General features: G+C 54.8%; 2 protein-coding genes across 2 annotated transcripts; one reads left to right on the forward strand and one right to left on the reverse strand.

Annotated features, from left to right (window-relative positions):
* Positions 1–1,897: 1,897 nt before the first annotated feature.
* On the forward strand, positions 1,898–5,782 carry HSPB7 (heat shock protein family B (small) member 7). The gene is made up of 3 exons (XM_060141317.1): positions 1,898–2,166; positions 2,614–2,747; positions 3,913–5,782. The coding sequence occupies exons 1-3, from the start codon at positions 1,986–1,988 to the stop codon at positions 4,090–4,092; spliced, it is 495 nt and encodes a 164-aa protein (XP_059997300.1). The 5' UTR covers positions 1,898–1,985; the 3' UTR covers positions 4,093–5,782.
* A 6,261-nt stretch (positions 5,783–12,043) lies between these two features.
* On the reverse strand, positions 12,044–14,894 carry SRARP (steroid receptor associated and regulated protein). The gene is made up of 3 exons (XM_060141971.1): positions 14,867–14,894; positions 14,116–14,268; positions 12,044–12,818 (listed from the first exon to the last, which is right to left on the reverse strand). Exons 1-3 carry the CDS (start codon positions 14,892–14,894, stop codon positions 12,388–12,390), a joined length of 612 nt encoding a protein of 203 aa, XP_059997954.1. The 3' UTR covers positions 12,044–12,387.
* Positions 14,895–17,898: the final 3,004 nt, after the last annotated feature.

Here is a 17,898-nt window from a genome sequence, read left to right on the forward strand (position 1 = left end):
GTCCAGGAGCAGTGACTCAGGCCCGCAGCACCGTGACCTTGTGTCTGCATTTAGCCACTGGCTCCTGTTTCCCTGGCGGGTGGCAGGCTTCTTGGTCCCCCACCCCCACCCCACCCTCTTTCCACCTCACCTCAGTGCTGGTAACTTCCTGGCAGCCCTACTGGAACCCCGTCGGCCAGGATGGGTGACACAAGCCAGGCAGGAATCTCCACTAGACAGACCGACAGACCCCTTTGGCTCCAGCCACCACCCTGACCCCACTTCACGGACTACCGGCACCAGTGGTTACCCGTGTTGATGGACCCCCCCGCCCACCGCCGCAGGGAGGAAGTGTTGTGGGAGCCAGAGAAAAGAGAAACAGTCCCTACCTTCAGGAGCCCTCAATCTAACGGGGAGACAGGCGAACCCCTAACCCAGGGAACTGCCGGTCTGATAGGGGAGAGAGGACCCAGGAGGACCATGTCACATTCAGGTGCTGGGGTGGGCAAAGCCAGTTGGTACAGCGGGCATCTGGGCAGGCCCCCCTGCGTGGGCTGCAGCAATCAGAGAGGGCTCCATGGAGGAGGAGGAACCGGAGCTGATCTGGGAAGGAAGGGCAGGATTTGGAGGGGGGAGCAGAGGCCCCACACTGCAACTTGGGCAGCAGAGGACCCCCGGCCTCCCAGAATGGCCTTCCCTGCTTCATCCCCTGGTCCCGTATGATCTGTGCATGGGCAGAGGTGTTTCTCAGGGGCGTTCGGGACCAGACTGTCTCCATACACGAATGTTCAGGCCACCCTGGCCTCCTGGAGGTTTTGGATCAGATAAGACAGGGTTCAAATCCCAGCTCTGCCACTTGTTCGTGTGCAAGCCCCAGGCTCTCTGTGAGGCTCTGTTTCTCTATCTATAAAATGGGAATACCGTCTCCTTCCTGAGCCGTACGGGGATCAAATGAGGCCATGCTGGAGAGCTCACAGCCAGGAGCCGGCGCCCAGCAGGCATCTCAGAAGTCAGAGCTAGAATGATTGTCTTGCGGAACTCTCCTATACCTCTGACTAAGACCCTGCCCGCTGCCACCCCCAGCATCTCCTCTGAGCTGGAGGTCAAGCAGACATTTCCTGGGAACATAACCTTCTATATTGTTAAGGACCATTACTAAATTATCTGCTCTCCTCCCCTGAGTCCAGGCCCAAGCCCCAGCCCGGCCTCAGCTTTCTCCTCTTGGGTCCCGAACTGTTCCAGAGTTGGGAGGTGGGGGGTGGGGAGGGAGGTAAGCATGAAATCTGGGTCCCCGTGGGAGCTGGCAGGGGAACAGCTGCACATTCTATACCCCCCTCCGGGGCTGTCTCAGTCCTTCCTCAGAGATGGCTGTGAACATTATCTGCCCTGAGGGAGGGAACCCCTCGCCTCACACAGGGGTCCAGCAGGTGGGGGTCCTCCATGCACCCCTGACCTCCTGACCTTGCATCTCTCACTCTCCCCAGAGCCAGGGGCTTGGGCCTTTCTGCCCTGATCACCCACACCTAGATCCCTCTCCCCAAGGGCTGGAACTTTGGGGGAGAGGGGATGGAGAGAGAGAAAACCCTGTCCTCAAGGAGCTTGCAATCTGGTGGGGGAGACACAGAAACACGGAACACACACAAGGTCCTGAGGTGGGCCCAGGGGTCTGAGTGGTGAGGGGAGAGCATGGGTCCCCACCTCGTTGCCATGGGAGGCTCCAGGCTGGAGTTATCGGCCTGGAATGCCAGGCAGTGAGCTCAGCCTCCTGGGCCTGCCTGTGTTGGACTGTCAGCAGGGCCGTCTCACTGGAGAAGATTTCCAGCCCCTCTGGGCCACCGAGAGGACTAAATTTAGCTGGTAGACAAGGGGCTGGCCCCGCGCCCAGGGACGGTCGGGCCTTATAAAGCGGCGGCAGCCGGGGCCCGGCACACTCCCTCCGAGCCTGCTGCCCACGCGCCCTCCTGTCCACCCTGCCCACTGGCCAGGGCCCGGCCGCCCGCTCGTGGATGAGCCACAGGACCTCCTCCACCTTCAGAGCGGAGAGAAGCTTCCATTCTTCCTCCTCCTCCTCCTCAGCCTCCCACACCCTTCCCGCCCAGGAGCCGCCCATGGAGAAGGCGTTGAGCATGTTCTCCGAGGATTTCGGCAGCTTCATGCGGCCCCACCCGGAGCCCCTGGCCTTCCCAGGCAAGTCCTCCGTGGGGAGGGGAGGCGCCCGGGGGGGGACACCGGCTCCAGCGCACCCCCCGCCGTGGCTGCAGGTGCCGTACAGCTGCTGCCGCGGGTGACCACCGGGACAGATGCGGCCACAGAGACAGATGTGGCCGTGGGAACAGGCAGGCCTTCAAGAAACAGCTCTGGCCTGGGGCTCAGCTACACGCACCCCTACTCCAGGCCTGGGGTGGGTCACTACAGACATATACACACACCACCCCACCTGTGCTGGGTAAGGCCCCACCCCCCAGGCGGAAAAGGTGTGCTGCAGGAGGGCGGGTGGCAGGGAGGGTGGCAGCTACGGCTGAGGGGGAGCTCAGGCCCGGACGGCCAGCCCCTTCCCTCCGGAGGGGGAGCCGGAGACCTGGGTTCTGAGTGCCAGCCCGCCCGCTGCTCTGCTTACGGCAGCCCTCCCCACAGCCCGTCCCGGGGGGCAGGGCAACATCAAGACCCTGGGAGATGCCTATGAGTTTGCTGTGGACGTGAGCGACTTCTCACCTGAAGACATCATCGTCACCACCTCCAACAACAACATCGAGGTGCGAGCTGAGAAGGTGAGCCCGTTCCCTGCCCCCAGACCCTGGGCCCCACGCCTGTACCCTCTGCCCCGTGTCCCCACTCATCCCGGGACCCCGCACCCTGCCCAGTACCCCCCAACCCCCAGGACAAACTAGAGGCCTCGCTCCTGTAGCTGGTGGGCCACGGGACCCCCGTTACTGCCTCTCTCTGCACCAGGCTCCCAGATGCTTTCTTCCGGAGTCCAGGGCAGCTGAGGAAGCCACAGGGGATGGGGGAGGGGGGAGGGATGCTGCAGGAGGTGAGAAGGGAGATGAGAGGAGGGAGATCGTGGCTGAGGCAGGATAGCCCTTCCTGTGGGCATCTGGAGAGGTGGGGGGCTCGCTGGACCCTCACCTCTGGACCCCTGAATTAGGCCCAAGGTTGCACAGAGGCCCTGCACTTCAGGGTCACACACACCCCAAACCCCACACTCCCTCCACCCACAGGTCTCAGGGTCACTTGGTCACTAGGGTCTCTGAGTCCCAGCTCCCAGGAGGCCTGCACCCTGGAGGAGGGTGTGGCCCTGGCTGCACAGGGATGCTGCCCCCAGCGGGCCAGAGCCACTGCTGCTCCTTAGGGAAGAGGCTCGGCCCAAGGCTGCCTCTGGATCCCCCTTGGCCTGGCTTTCTCCCCTGAGCACAGGAGGCTGGATGCCCGAGGGGCGCCTGTCAGGGAAGCCAAGGACTGTGCGCACCAGGACCAGTGGGCAGCACGTGCCAGCCCTGCCACCCTCACCAGTGACTCAGCCGCCCCAGGCTCCTCTGGACACTATGTGCTGGCTGAGTCACGCAGGAGGGGCCGCCGGCCGAGCCCTGACGGTAGACACCGTGTATCCGGGTATCCAAGAGGGCTCAGCTCTGCTCTGTGCCACCTCCTTGCTGCTCAGGAGCCCCAGATTCTGCCACTGAGTCTCCTCCCCATCTGAGCTCCCCCACCAAGCCCTTGCCTCTCCCCCAGGACCACTGGAGCTCCTCTAAGCACCTCGGCACCTGTCCCTGCTCAGCCCTGGCCAGCCCCTAGACCGGGCCTCTGCACCTGAGAGCAGAACCTCTCGGCACAGGGGGCCCGGCTGGGGTTAGACTGGGGAGCAGGGGCTGTGGCTGGACGTGAGCAGGACAAGGGTGGGGGGCAGCCTGCCCTGACCCACTACCCCTTCCCCAGCTGGCAGCTGACGGCACGGTCATGAACACCTTTGCTCACAAGTGCCAACTGCCGGAGGACGTGGACCCCACGTCGGTGACCTCGGCCCTGAGGGAGGACGGCAGCCTCACCATCCGGGCTCGGCGCCAACCACACACGGAGCACGTCCAGCAGATCTTCCGGACCGAGATAAAAATCTGAGGGCCTCCCACTCCCTTCCCCCAGCTCCCCCATCTTCTCCCCCACTGGCCGGCCAGAGTGGCTCTCCTGACCCCCTCATGACAGCTTCCGGGACATCTCAGCCCAGGTTCAGGCCCTGACACCTCAACCCCAGACCCCAGGTGGGTCATCCCCTCCAAATGTGGCCTTCTGCTCTACCCAGGGCAGACCAGGGACCCCCCTTGCTTCACCCGTGGTGCCCAGATTCCAGATATGGCCTCGTTCACTTAATCCAGAATAAAGGGATTGGGGTGGAGAACAGGAGACCCCGAAGAAGCCAGTTGGGGGAAGGGGGATTGGGACAGGCAGGATCTCTGGGCAAATAATCTGCAGGACAGACAGACAAATTCTGATCTATGGAGTCTCTGCAGGGCAGGGGCAGGGGGACTGGGGACCTGGGGACCTGGGACCCCCTTGGCTAAGGGGAGCGGGAGAGGCAGAGGGAGATCACAGGCAGAGGTGCCCAGCTAAAGTGAACTGCCCGGGCACAGGGAGGCCAAAGACAGCCGTGATGGTCCACTTCCCCTATGCTGCCCTCCAAGCCCCAAACCAGCTGCCAGGCTGTCTGCCCACAAGGTGCCCCAGCCAGCCAGCTGTGCCAGGGCAGGGCCACATTGTGTCTGTATATAGATGGGGTTTTTCCAATACAGCTGGTTCGTGATAAACTGTGTGAACCGTCTGTTACCTGCTCATATGCCCCCAGGTAAGCCTGGGCCAAGGGGTGGGGCTGATCCTTCTGCCTCCCACCCAGAGACCTGGGCTCCCGGGGCTGCCTCCACTGCAGACAGCTTACCCCGCAGAGGAAGCATGCATGGGGCTTGGGGTCCTCAAGGTAGGACCCCAGCTTCCTGCCAACCTTCCCCTGTGGCCATTCACCTCCCCCATCCTGTCCTCTATAATCCGCGAAGCTATAGGCTTGGTGGTGTATACCACACACACACACACACACAAACACACACACACAAACAGGCGTGCACACATGCACGTGCACACGTGCACACTTATCCTTGTCCTTCAAATACTGAACATTACCACTGGTTAAAGCCAAATTCGGAACGTTCTAAAATCAGATTTGCAATCTCCATTCTTCTCGATGGGGACGGAGTCTGAACAGCTGAGCGCCCAGCTTAACCTCTGATGGTTGGATTTGAACCCACAATGTCAGAAGCTGCTCTCAAACCGCCCTCCCAGCCCTCCGTGCAATGGGGGGTAGTTCTCCTTATTCTGCCTCTCAGCCTGTGCACCCTGTGCCCACAGTTTCCTGCTAGAGAATGTCCTAATCACAGGAAGAGTCCCCACCCCAGTTCCCTCCCAATCACAGGAAGAGTCCCCACCCCAGTTCCCTCCCAGTCCCCAGTCCAGGGCGAGGACCTCCCGCCTGCCTTCATTCTGGGGAGCCCCAACTGCCCCCCGTGACCCTGGCTCAGTCTCCCACATACAGAAGCAGGGGTGATGGGTAAGGGTGGTTCCCAGTTAGTCGGGGCCCCCGGAGCAAGTGGCAAGGCCAGCCTCGGCCCTCTGCACTTCTTTGGTCAGTGTTCTGTAAGGTGCCCTCTCACCCCTGCCATTCTGGGGCCCTTAGGAAATGACTCGGGGTGGGGGGCGCAGAGGAGGGTTCTGGCATTGTACCCTGCACACACAATAAACAACAGAATCATGGACTTCTGGAGAACACCCGCCTGAAGTTCTCAAACTTGGGATGGGGCTGGAGGCAGCAGAGTGCGAAGGCCGGGGATGAACAGACATACCTTTCTTGAGATTTGGGGGCAGGGGTGGTAGCTCAAGCAAAGTTCAAGACCTCACAGAAATGTGGGTGTCCTTCGGCCCCCTCCTTTGGCTCCCAGGCCCACCAGGGCAATAATCTGGGAATTATTTCTCTGAAAAACCTTGCATCGCCTTCTCTTCCAACTGCCAACCCCTGCTACTACCTGCCAGGCACTGTCCCAGGCACAGGGACACCAAAGTTGGGCCAGCTGCACTGGGTTGCTCTTGAAGCCTATCTCGTACCAGATGGGTTCTGACGACCAGAGAGGCCGAGTGACTAGCCTAGAGTCACACAGCCCCAGGGGCATAGCCCGGCTGAAACCTGGCTGGGAAGTTGACTGGTTCAGGGAGTCTGAGTACCCTTTGGAGGGACTCACACACACACCCCCAGGCGCTACTGAAATCGGAGTTCCTCCGCGGAGCTCCTCCGTGCAGCTCTGTGCAGACGGGAGGAGGGGAGGGAAGCGGGGGCGCGGTATTTCCAGCCTCGGTGACTCACTGATTCCACTGGGCTATTTGCAGCCCGACACTCATCGGCGAGGAGTTGCGGGGAGGAGCCGGACCAGCTTTCCCCCTCCCTCGACCCCCACTTGGGGTCAGGCTCACCTTGGCGTCCCGACCCAGTGGCGTCCCTCCCTGGGCCGGGCTGGCAGGAAGCTGGGCTGGGAAAGGGGGCACTTCCTTAAGTCACCAGTGGGGCCGAATACTCCCCACCCCGCAGACCCCAGCAGCCCCCTCCCCAGATCCCGGTTTTAGAGGATGAGGGCTGCGCCGCGGACAGAGCGGCGCTGGGGACTAGGCACGTGTAGAGTGAAGGTGCCCTCCTGCCAAGGTGACCCTGCGGAAGAGGAGGGCGGGGACGTGGGGACTGCAGGCTTTCTTTCGCTGGCTCCGCCCCCTGGCGCCTGGGCTGGCCGCCACGCTTTGTCTCCACTGGCCCCCCACACTTTCTAGGCTAAATATAGGCCTGGCTGCGGGCCCTGGGCCCCGCCCCCGCCCCGTGAAGAATGATTATAGCAGCCCCATCCATTGAGCACCTAGTGTGTGCCAAACACATGCTCATCCCCACAACAATCACAAACGCAAGGTAGGTACCAAGGAGGACAGGAGGTTCAGAGAGGTCAAGCAACTGGCCCAAGGTCACCCAGCTTAGAAGTGGTATGGCTGGAATTTGAATCATTGTCTGTGACTCTAGAAGGTCCTCTGCTGGGTCACTCCAGATCAGTCCCCCACCACCAAAGGGCCGAGGCAGCTCCCCTGCTCCCTTCCTGTATAGGGAAGGGGAACTCCTACATCTTAGAGCTTTTGGAGTGGGGGTGGGCAGGAGGCCGAGGCGGTTGAAAAGATGCAGCCTTCTAGGGCTAGAGACCGGCAAGAAGGTCCAGGTCAGGTGGTGCCAGAGGGGTGTGGAGGACTTAGGAGTTTCCATCACTTTCAAAGTCCTAGCCCAGGCCAAAAGCCTCCTCCTCCAGAAAGCCCTCCAGAGTTACCAGCTCGGAGTCACAGACAGAGCCCAAAGAACCCTAGGTCCAAAACTTGTCTTTAAAAGAAGCTCAAATTCAGATGAAAGGAGCACATGCCTGGGAGTGAGGGCAGACCCTGAGGCTTGGTTGGCCAGCCCTGTGTCCTCTGGGAGTTATTCCAAACTCCTCATGGTTTGATGGTGGGACCTAGGCCCAGGGAGGGGTAGGATCTTGCCCAGGGTCACACAGCAAGTCAGTGGCAGAGATGAGGTGAAGACCCAGGACTCTAGAACTGCAGGCCAGAGCTTCTCTACCAGACCAACCCCCCAGCCCCAGGCCACCCTTCCAACTCACCTCCAACATTGTACCCCTCCATCTCCCCCCTGCCTCCATCCTCTTCCCAGTCTGCCTTGGATCCCAATTCTGCCATGGCAGAAGATGCCTTATTCTGCCCTCCTGCTCCCAAGCCTGGCATGGGAAAGGAGCTAAGTCAATGTTTGTAGAATTTTTTTAAAAGCTAAGAGGCCTCAGTAGAGGGTGGAGGGTCGATTGCGGACTCTGGAGTCACAGCGCCTGGCTTCAAATCCTGGCTCTGCTGCTCCTGAGCTTTGTGACCTTGAGTAAGTAACTTAACCTCTCTGTGCCTCCGTTGCACCATAAAATGGTGCTTAATAGGATCTACCTGCTGTGGTTGTTCTGTAATTCACTTAAGGGGCTTGGCACATGGTGGTTGACTCTAGCCCACATATGCCATGCATTGAAAATGCCCAGAAGGGCTCATTTAGAGCCCTGTTATTTCATTTAGATTTGGATCCTGACACCCCCAGTTCACCCACACTGTCTCTGGCTCCATCAAGACCAAGACTTGGGGGACTTCCCTGGCGGCACAGTGGTTAAGACTCTGTGCTACCACTGCAGGGGGCCCAGGTTCAATCCCTGGTCAGGGAACTGGATCCCACATGCATGCCACAACTAAGAGTTCTCGTGACGCAACTAAGTAGCCCGCGAGCCACAACTAAGGAGCCCTCCTACTGCAACTAAGGAAGACCTCCTGCTGCAACTAAGGAGCCTGCCTGCTGCAACTAAGACCTGGTGCAACCAAATAAATAAATTAAAAAAGAAAAAAGACCAAGACTTGGGCTGGTAGGGCGGAGGAGCTGCCCTGTACCTGGGGTCTTCTTTCCAGGAAAAGCAGGTGAGGCGGAGCTAAAAGGTATGTTCCCCAGGGTCCTCTCAGAAGACCTGTCTGGGTCCTGGGGGTAGAGGTGGGGGAGAAAAGCACCTGGAAGCCTTAATTTCTCATCACAAACAAAGATCAAGTAACCCCCTCCCAGGGCTGCTGTGAGCAACCAGAGAGAGATGGTGTTTTAGTATAAGCTCGATAAATGCTAAGCTCCTGTTAAAATCTCTGTGCTTGTTTTCTGAACAGGGAAAACCAAGCTTCCACCCTCTGGCTCTGCCCTCAAACAAGAGAGGGTCCTGAGGGGCATGGTGACTTGAGCCGGCTAGCAGGAGCCTCTGGGCAGGGGAGGAGGTGTTGTTTACAGTCAGCACAGCTGGCCTGGGGCTCACCCTGGGCAGCCAGCCAGGCCAGTCCTGAGCTCTGAGGCCCTCCAGGGCCTGGACCCAGGGTCAACCTTCCATGGGAGCCTGAGGGCTGCTAGACCGGGTGGGGGCCCTCTGAGATGCCTCCCTGAAGGGCACAAAGCGAGGCTGCTGGCCCCAGGGAGCCAGAGAGGAGAGAGCAGGACAGCAAATCTGCCCCTTCATCCCCCCCTTCCTTCCTTCCTTCCTTCCTTCCTTCCTTCCTTCCTTCCTTCCTTCCTGCCTCACTCCCTCCCTTCCTTACTTCTTTCCTTCCCACACAATTCTTGACCACCTATTATGTACCAGGCACTTTTAGGGCACTGGGGACACAGTCCTGATTAGGCATAACTGCCAACCTGGAAACACATTCACTGATTCACACATTCCACTCACTGGTTCAGTAAAGTCTTTCATCTCTTTGTTGATTCATTCTCTCAACAGCTTTTCAGTAAACTCCTGCAGTATTGTGGGTAGGTAAAGCTCGGAGGGCGAACTACCTCCATTTCAACCCTGGCTCTGCCACTTACTATCTGTGTGACCGTGGGCCAGTTGCTTAACCTACCCGAGCCTCAGTTTCCATATGTGTAAAATGGGACAGCACCTCACAGGACTGTGGTGAAGAGACTGAGCTGTTCTCCTGCACCTGCGTACCCCCAGCTCAGTGAGGGCCTCACTCACGTGTTCGACCCCCAAACACTCCCTACACACTGCCAGGCCCTAGGCTGGGTCCCTGGAGAATGTTCATTCTTCCTTCCTTCACTCATTCAACACACATGAACAGAGCACCTACAGCACAGTACAGGGTTATGATGCTATGACTACACAGTCACACTGCTTGGGATTGGGATTTGGGCTCTGCCTCTTTCTAGTTGGTGACCTTGGGCAAATCATTTCATCTCTCTGTGCCTCAGTTTCTTCACCTGTAAAACGGCAACAAGAATTATACCCACCTCCTGGGTCTAGTGTGAGAAGAACTGAGGTGGTGCATATAAAAATATCAGTAGTTATTTTTCTAGATGAGAGGGATTCTGGTTAGAATGAAAGTCTGGCTTCTGAAAACTTGACCGCACCAGATGGCTGCCGGCCCCTCGGCGCGCAGGTTCCCGCCCTCCCCACCCAGACCAGGGGGTGGTGCCTCCATTCTGATGATAGGGCGACACCTACTGGCGTAAAGCTAGACCCGCAGCCCCACACTTTTCCTTGTGGGTCTCAAACTCCCTTTGCAGCGACGTCTTTGGGCTTTTCTAGTCCAGTGATTCTCAGCAGGGGGAGGAAAGAGGAGGTGGGTAAATGTGGTCCAGACTATTCTCTCACCACCTCCCTAATCCAGACTATCACCCCCTTTGCCTGGATTAAGGTGCAGCCTCCTCAGCTTCCTCCCCTGCCTTCCTATCCCAGCGCAAGAGCTAAGGAATTTTTTTAAAGGTAGGTCATGTTGCTGTCTGCTCACAATTTCCAACGATCCCCATCTCAGAATAAAATAAAAAGACCTCGGGAATTCCTGGCGGTCCAGTGGTTAGGACTCCGTGCTCTCACTGCGGGGGGCCCAGGTTCGGTCCCTGATGGGGGAATTAAGATCCCACAAGCCATGCAGCGCTGCCCAAAAAACAAACAAAAAACAAAGACCTCATCGTGGCCTGCAAGGCCTCACATGATATGGTCCCTGTCACTTCTCTGGCCTCTCTGTTTCGAGTGTGTACATGCATTGTCTCCCCCAGCTGGAGGATAAGCTCCTTCATGGCAGGGCCTTGTCTGTCTATCACTGCTCCCTCCCAGGGTCTAGCCCAGAGAGTAGCACACAGTGGGTACCCAACAAATACTTGATGAGTGAATGAATACTCCAGCCAGACTGAATAACTTTGGTCCTTCTCCTTGGAACACTCCCCACCCCGGCCCCCTTGCCTTTGTATGACTCACTCACTGGTCAGATTTTAGTTTAGATGCCACTTCCTGCAGGAAGCCCTCCTTGATCTCCTCTCCCTAATGGGCTGGGCATCCTCCTCCAGCACCAACATCATTCTCTGTGCCCTTACTGTTGCACTTACCAGAAGCTATTGCAATAGTCACCTTCTTCTTGCCTCCCCCACCAGGCTGTGAGCTCGTTGAGGACAGGGTCTGCTCTCTCTAGATCCCCTCTGTTTAGAAGAGACCCTGCCAGGATGAGAGGCCATCTGCTCTACAGTTAAGAGCAAGAAATTGAGCACCAGGCTGGCTTGGGTTCGAATCCCAACTGCACCAGTCTATGAGACCTTGAGTGCATTCCTCAACCTCTCTGTGCCTCTATTCTCTAATCTGTGAAATGGGTACAAAACAGTGCTTCCTGGTACTGACACTTGGAGGATGTCACATCCCTGGCACAGACCAAATGGTCAGTACATGTTAGCCACTAGTGTTTGTAGGAACCTAGTAAAACCGTCATTGAATAAATGAACATTCAGCAATTTTAATCCAAGAGCCTTGAGACACTCTTCCTCAGATGAATCTCACACAGCTCTGTGCATCTCTTAGACCTACACCTCCCCTCACAGCAACCCCCACTTCCTGCTGAGGACAGGACTGCCCTGCGGGGTAGGGACAAAGCCCCCAGCCCCCTTTTCTGTATCCCTAGAGGGCAGTATAATCCTGGTATGCAGCTCAATAAATAATATCTCTTATTTTCATTCATTCAAACATGATACTCCATTCCCTTTCTGAGCACTTCTGCCCCCTCTTGAGCAGCAGTTCCCCTTACTTCCCATCCCACCTGGGCCCTTGATTCTCCCATCCTGAGTCCTGTGCCCTCCGAGTGATCCCTAGTGACCTACACACTTGCACGTGAGCTGACAGCAGGCAATGTGCTACCCCTGCCCATTGTGCTGGGAGGTTCTGACTCCTGCTCTGGGATGAGATGTCAACCAGGTGACCCTAGGGAGTATGGTTCGCAGTGCTGGCTCCTTCTCATCTTTTAGATCATACTTTGTTACCCACTCAGAGAGGCCTTTCCCAATCAGTGTATCAGAAAAGCTCTTTGCCCTATCATTTTCCATCCCAGCCCCCTGTTTCAGTTTCTACACAGCACTCATGACACTGTTCAAAATCATCTTTATTAGGTTGTTTAACCTTTCTTCCCCACCCCCAAGAGTACAAGCTCCAAGAAAGCTGTAGTATCTTCTTTAGCACTTTGCAGGGCCTGGCATGTGGGAGATGCTCCTTCAGAATTTGCTGTATTAGTGAATGAGTCTCTTTCTATGTGGCGTTGCCTTATCTTGCTTCCGCTGAAAGGTGAACAAAGATGCAGAGGATGGAGAAGTAGGATACTCGTGGCTGTTTCAGATGTCCTTTAGGGATCTAATGCTCCTTCCCTGGCTCAGGCACAAAAGACTTCTGCTTGGCTGGGGAAGAGGGAGTGAACCCTGGGAACTGCATCTGCTGAACTCTGGAGCGTGGGTTGCCAGCCCTCTCCTCCTTGGCCAGGCTCTTCCAGTTAATCAGCCTGCGCACAGACACAGGAGGAGAGGGCTTTGAGCGAGACGATGACCGTTCCCCAAGCTGAAGACCTCGAGGACACAGTCTTCGCCGGGCTCCCCTTGGCTTCAGGAGCCCCCTGGAGGCAGAGTGGGCTGGCTGGGGAGGAATCTGGGGCCGTAGTCTCTCTGCAGGGTGGCAGGGGTCCCCTGGTCTGGGCAAGGCCTCCCCCACCTAGGGGAGCCTCCTGATTTATATGGGGGGGCCGGTTTTCCCCACATAACAAGATGTAAGTCTTCATTGGAGGGATGACAGGTCCTAAGTTGGGACTAGGGACGCGGGGTGGCCCTGGGAGTGCTGCCAGGGAGATGTGTTTCCCACGAGTACAGTCGATAACGAAAGTTAAGTGAGCTTTGGGGATGGCCTTCTGATGGCGGGCCGGCTTTCCACCTAGAAGGAAGGAAAAGACCAAAGATTTGTGCTAGCCCTGAAAGGGATATGGTTCCATTAATTCATGTGTTCATTAACTTGTTCATTCATTCAACAGGGATTTTTTTTAATTTTTATTTTATATTGGAGTGTAGTTAATTTACCATGTTGTGTTAGTTTCAGGTGTACAGCACAGTGATTCAGTTATACATATACACGCATACATTCTTTTTCGGATTCTTTTCCCGTATAGGTTATTACAGAATCCTGAGTAGAGTTAACAGGGATTTAACTGCGTGTTAGTTGACGCACAAAGATGGGAAGACAGCGGGGCCTAAGAGCGTGGATTTCAGCACTGGGGAGACCTGAGTTTAAACCTGGCTTCCCCCTATCAGCTCTGTGCCTTCCAGGAACATGGAGGCCACTGCATCAGAGCCTCTCAACCCCGCTGTGCCCACGAGCTGCCTGAGCATCTTGTGAACATGCAGATTCTGGTACAGAGAGCGGGTCTGGAGTGGAGCCTGAGGGTCTGCGTTTCTAACAAGCTCCCAGGGAATGCCGGTACTGCTGGTCCACGGGCCGCGCTGTAGTGAGGAGTAAGAGGAGACCCCCGGCCGCCTTCTACAGGTGAGGAAACTCAGGCTCAGCTTGTACAGATGTTGGTGGTCCTCAGGGAACATCATGCTGTTCTTCCTTCCCCACCCATAATCTTGTCCATCGGTCCCCTCTGCCCTGGGGATCCCTGCTCTGTCCACCCCGCCAAACGGGGAGAAGCCAAGAACCAGTCAATCGATTTATCGGTGAAGCAAGGCCAGAGCAGGTATCTCTGAACCCAAAGCCTGTGCTCTTAGAAAAGTAACATTTCAAGTTACCCAAATAATAAACAAATCCATCCTCTTCACTACGTGCTCTTCACTATGGCACAGGCTTCAGAAGGAAGCTTCTGTGCTGGTAGGTTAGTTAACACAGGAAATACAGTCGATCCTTGAACAACATGGGTTTGAATTGCAGGTCCACTTATATGCAGATGTTTTTCAATAAATACCAATTACTACACAATCCGTAGTAGCTGAATCTGTGGATGTAGAACCTCAGATACGAAGGGCTGATTGTAGTTACAGGCGGATTTTCTACTGCGTGGAGGGTCAGAGCCCTTAACCCCCAAGTTGTTCAAGGTTCAACTGTAACTGAAGCCCACCCATGGCTTGAGAATCCTGGCGGCCCCAGAGGGGAGGGTGTCTGCCCTCTGCTGCCAGCACCCCCCAGCCTGCCCAGCCCCCTCAGCTTCAGGGCTGAGGCACCCTCTGCCACCTCTTACCTGAGCTAGTCTCCAAGCCCGTCTCCAGGCCCCTGACTTTGGGGCAGGCTCTCAGGTCTCTGGGGTCTTCTGTTGGGACTGTTACTGATTCCATAGCGCCTGGCTTAGCACTGGCAGAGGGAGCCGTTGTCAGCAGCCTTTTCCAGGATGCAGCTCCCACCAGAGGACCAAACGTTTTATATTTACCAGCTCCGGATCCGCTGAGTGAATTCCACCACGAGCCACAGGAACTGGCTTGGAGGAGTTGGGGGATTGCTTTGATCAACGGGGTTATGTCAACAGGGTTGCTGCCGGGTCACTGGGAGGTAGGCCTTCTACCAAACATGCTGTTTCCTCCAACTCCAGCTGCTTCCTCACTTGAGACAAGCCTTGGAACCTTCTCATCCAGGCCTCAGTTTCCCAAACCTCAGTCATTCTCTGGCTGCATTCCCAGTTTTTAGTTGTTTTTAGTTTTGCTTCTTTTCTACCTAAGAACTATATGGAATACTGCTGACAATATGTCCACGTCTTAGTCGGTTCAAGCAGTAATAGACTAGGGGAGTTCAACCACAAACGTTTGTTTCTCACAGTTCTGGACGCTGGGAAGTCTGAGATCAAGGCGCCTATAGATTTTAGTGTTTGGTAAGGACCTGCCTACTGGTTCATAGATGGCTATCTTTCAGCTGTGTCTTCACCTCACAGAAAGTGCAAGAAAGCTCTCTGGGGTCCCTTTTACAAGGGCACTAACCCCATCATGAGGGCTCCACCTTACCTAGGGTCAGTATCCTGTTTTTCTCCATCCTGGATCCCTTCAGGTTGCACTGTTGGGGTGGCTGCATTGGCTGGTGGCCTGATGGCTGCAACATCCTTTGTTTACTGTTATGGCAGGTGACATTCTTTGTCCACAAGAGGAAACTTGGTATGGCTTCATTAAACAGAAACAGTAGTACTACTATAAATAAGTAACTATGTATGGTAGAAGATGGTACCCCAAAGATGTCCATGCCTTAATCCCCAGAACCTGTGAAAAATGTTACCTTACACAGCAAAAGCGTCTTTGCAGGTGTGATTAAGGGTATTCCAATTCTGACACCAGTTCTGATGTGTTTTGTTTTGTTTTGTTCCACATTACCAACCAATTAATTCATTTCTGACATTACCTACCTGGAGATAGCTTCACATCTCACAGGCTAAGAGTTCAGTCCTACAAGACTGCCTGTCACAGACATCAATCACAAGTCCTGGTTTGTCACCTGTGCTTCTGACCTACAGATGGGAGTGTCCCACAATGCACTCCTTGGATTCAATTAGTTTGCTAGAGCTGATCACAGAACTCAGAGAAACATTTTACTTACTAGATTACTAGTTTGTTATAAAAGAATATAACTGGGCTTCCCTGGTGGCGCAGTGGTTGAGAGTCCACTTGCCGATGCAGGGGACACGGGTTCGTGCCCCGGTCTGGGAAGATCACACATGCCGCGGAGCGGCTGGGCCCGTGAGCCATGGCCGCTGAGCCTGTGCGTCCGGAGCCTGTGCTCCGCAACGGGAGAGGCCACAACAGTGAGAGGCCCGCGTACCGCAAAAAAAAAAAAAAGAATATAACTCAGGAAGAGATGCACAGGCGAGGTATGTGTGGAGGGCTAGGAGCTTCCACACTGTCTGAGAGCGCCACTTTTCCCCAGTCTCCACGTGTTCACCAACCCAGAAGCTCTCCAAACCCTGTCCTTTTGGGTTTTAATGGAGGTTCGTTACATAGGCACGACTGATCAAATCACTGGCCTTTGGTGGCCATCAATCTCCAGCCCTGCTCACATCACAGAGGTCAGCGGGTCGGTGGAACTGACAGTTCCAACCCTCTAATCACGTGGTTGGTTCTCCTGCCCACATTCTTAAGTGACACAGGGGCTTTCCAAAAGCCACCTCATTTACATAACAAAAGACACCCTTTTCACTCTTCTGACTTGGGAAATTTCAAGGCTGTTAGGAGCTCTGTGCCAGGAACCAGAAGACCAAATATATATTTATTTAAATATATATATTTGTCAGAGGTGTGGACTTTGAGATAGGGATATTGATCTGGATTATCTGAGTGAGTTCAATGTAATCACACTAGTCTTCATAATTGGAGACCTTCTCCTGGCTGGGTTAGAAAGAGATGTGACAGGGACTTCCCTCGTGGCGCAGTGGTTAAGAATCTGCCTGCCAATGCAGGGGACACGGGTTCGGGCCCTGGTCCAGGAAGATCCCACATGCCGCGGAGCAACTAAGCCTGTGGGCCACAACTACTGAGCCTGTGCTCTAGAGCCCGTGCTCAACAAGAGAAGCCACCACAATGAGAAGCCCGCGCACCGCAACGAAGAGTAGACCCCACTCGCCACAACTAGAGAAGGCCCGCACACAGCAACAAAGACCCAACGCAGCCAAAAACAAATACGTCAAATAAATTTAAAAAAAAAAGAAAGGAAGGATAGGGACTTCCTTGGCGGTCCAGTTGTTAAGACTCCGCACTCTCATTGCAGGGTTCACAGGTTCCATCCCTGGTCAGTGGGGATAACTAAGATCCACATGCCTCACAGTGCAGCCAAAAAAAAAGGAAGAGGGGCTTCCCTGGTGGCACAGTGGTTGAGAATCTGCCTGCTAATGCACGGGACACGGGTTCGAGCCCTGGTCTGGGAGGATCCCACATGCCGCGGAGCAACTAGGCCCGTGAGCCACAACTACTGAGCCTGCGCGTCTGGAGCCTGTGCTCCGCAACAAGAGAGGCCGCGATAGTGAGAGGCCTGCGCACCGCAATGAAGAGTGGCCCCCGCTTGCCACAACTAGAGAAAGCCCTCACACAGAAACGAAGACCCAACACAGCAAAAATAAATAAATTAATTAATAAACTCCTACCCCCAATATCTTAAAAAAAAAAAAAGAAAGAAAGAAAGGAAGGATATCCTAAGTACACTTAGCAAAAGTTAACTGTTGAATCTGGGTAATAGGGGTATAGAAAATATTTCATTACTTTCACTACGCTTGTGTACTTTAACAAAGTTTTCAAAATGAAAAGGAATTTAAAAGTGTATGTCAAGGATGTGTGCCGAGGATGTCTGTGAAGAGTAAAGGAAACCATTACATGAAAAGTGAGCAGAGAAAAAAAAAAGTAGCGTTTATAAATTAATACACTGTTATATAATTCATGATTTTTAAGCTGTTTATAATCAAAATGATAAACTAAATTGTATAAATAGACATTTGTCAGTTTATCTACAGTGCTTCAAGTTTATATCCACAAGCTGGCCAACCAGTTAAAAAAAATCTCCTTATTGGGAAAATGCAAGGTAGCCCATGTGTAAATAGTGACTGAGCTTTGGGAAGACTTTAGGGTAGGGGGTGGATGAGGTTTAGGCCGGAGACTTTGGAGATGGTGACGGGACCTGTGTCTCACTCTGGGGGCTAAGGAGAAGAGGGGGTTAGAGGGGGAGGAGCTCAGGGTGAGGGGGCCAGTTAGTAATACACTGGAGGAATGGCCCCTAGTGAGAAACCAGGAAAGTCAGTCCTTCACTCATTCAATCAACACATGTATACTTACTCCCATGTATACAACCACCCTGCCCAAATTTTTGCATTTCTTCCTCTCTATTACTCTAAAGAGTTTCCATCATCTCACCGTCATTTAATGAAGACCACTATGGGGTCCAGATTTTATTCAACGAACTGTGCTGTTAGAACCATTCTCAGCTGGAACATTAAAACACCCAAATCTCTGTAATGTGCATTTGTATCGAAACATTCTGCCAAGTCTAATGTAATCTCCCTTCC

Source organism: Lagenorhynchus albirostris, chromosome 2 (assembly GCF_949774975.1).
Source record: "Lagenorhynchus albirostris chromosome 2, mLagAlb1.1, whole genome shotgun sequence".
Lineage (NCBI taxonomy): Eukaryota > Metazoa > Chordata > Mammalia > Artiodactyla > Delphinidae > Lagenorhynchus > Lagenorhynchus albirostris.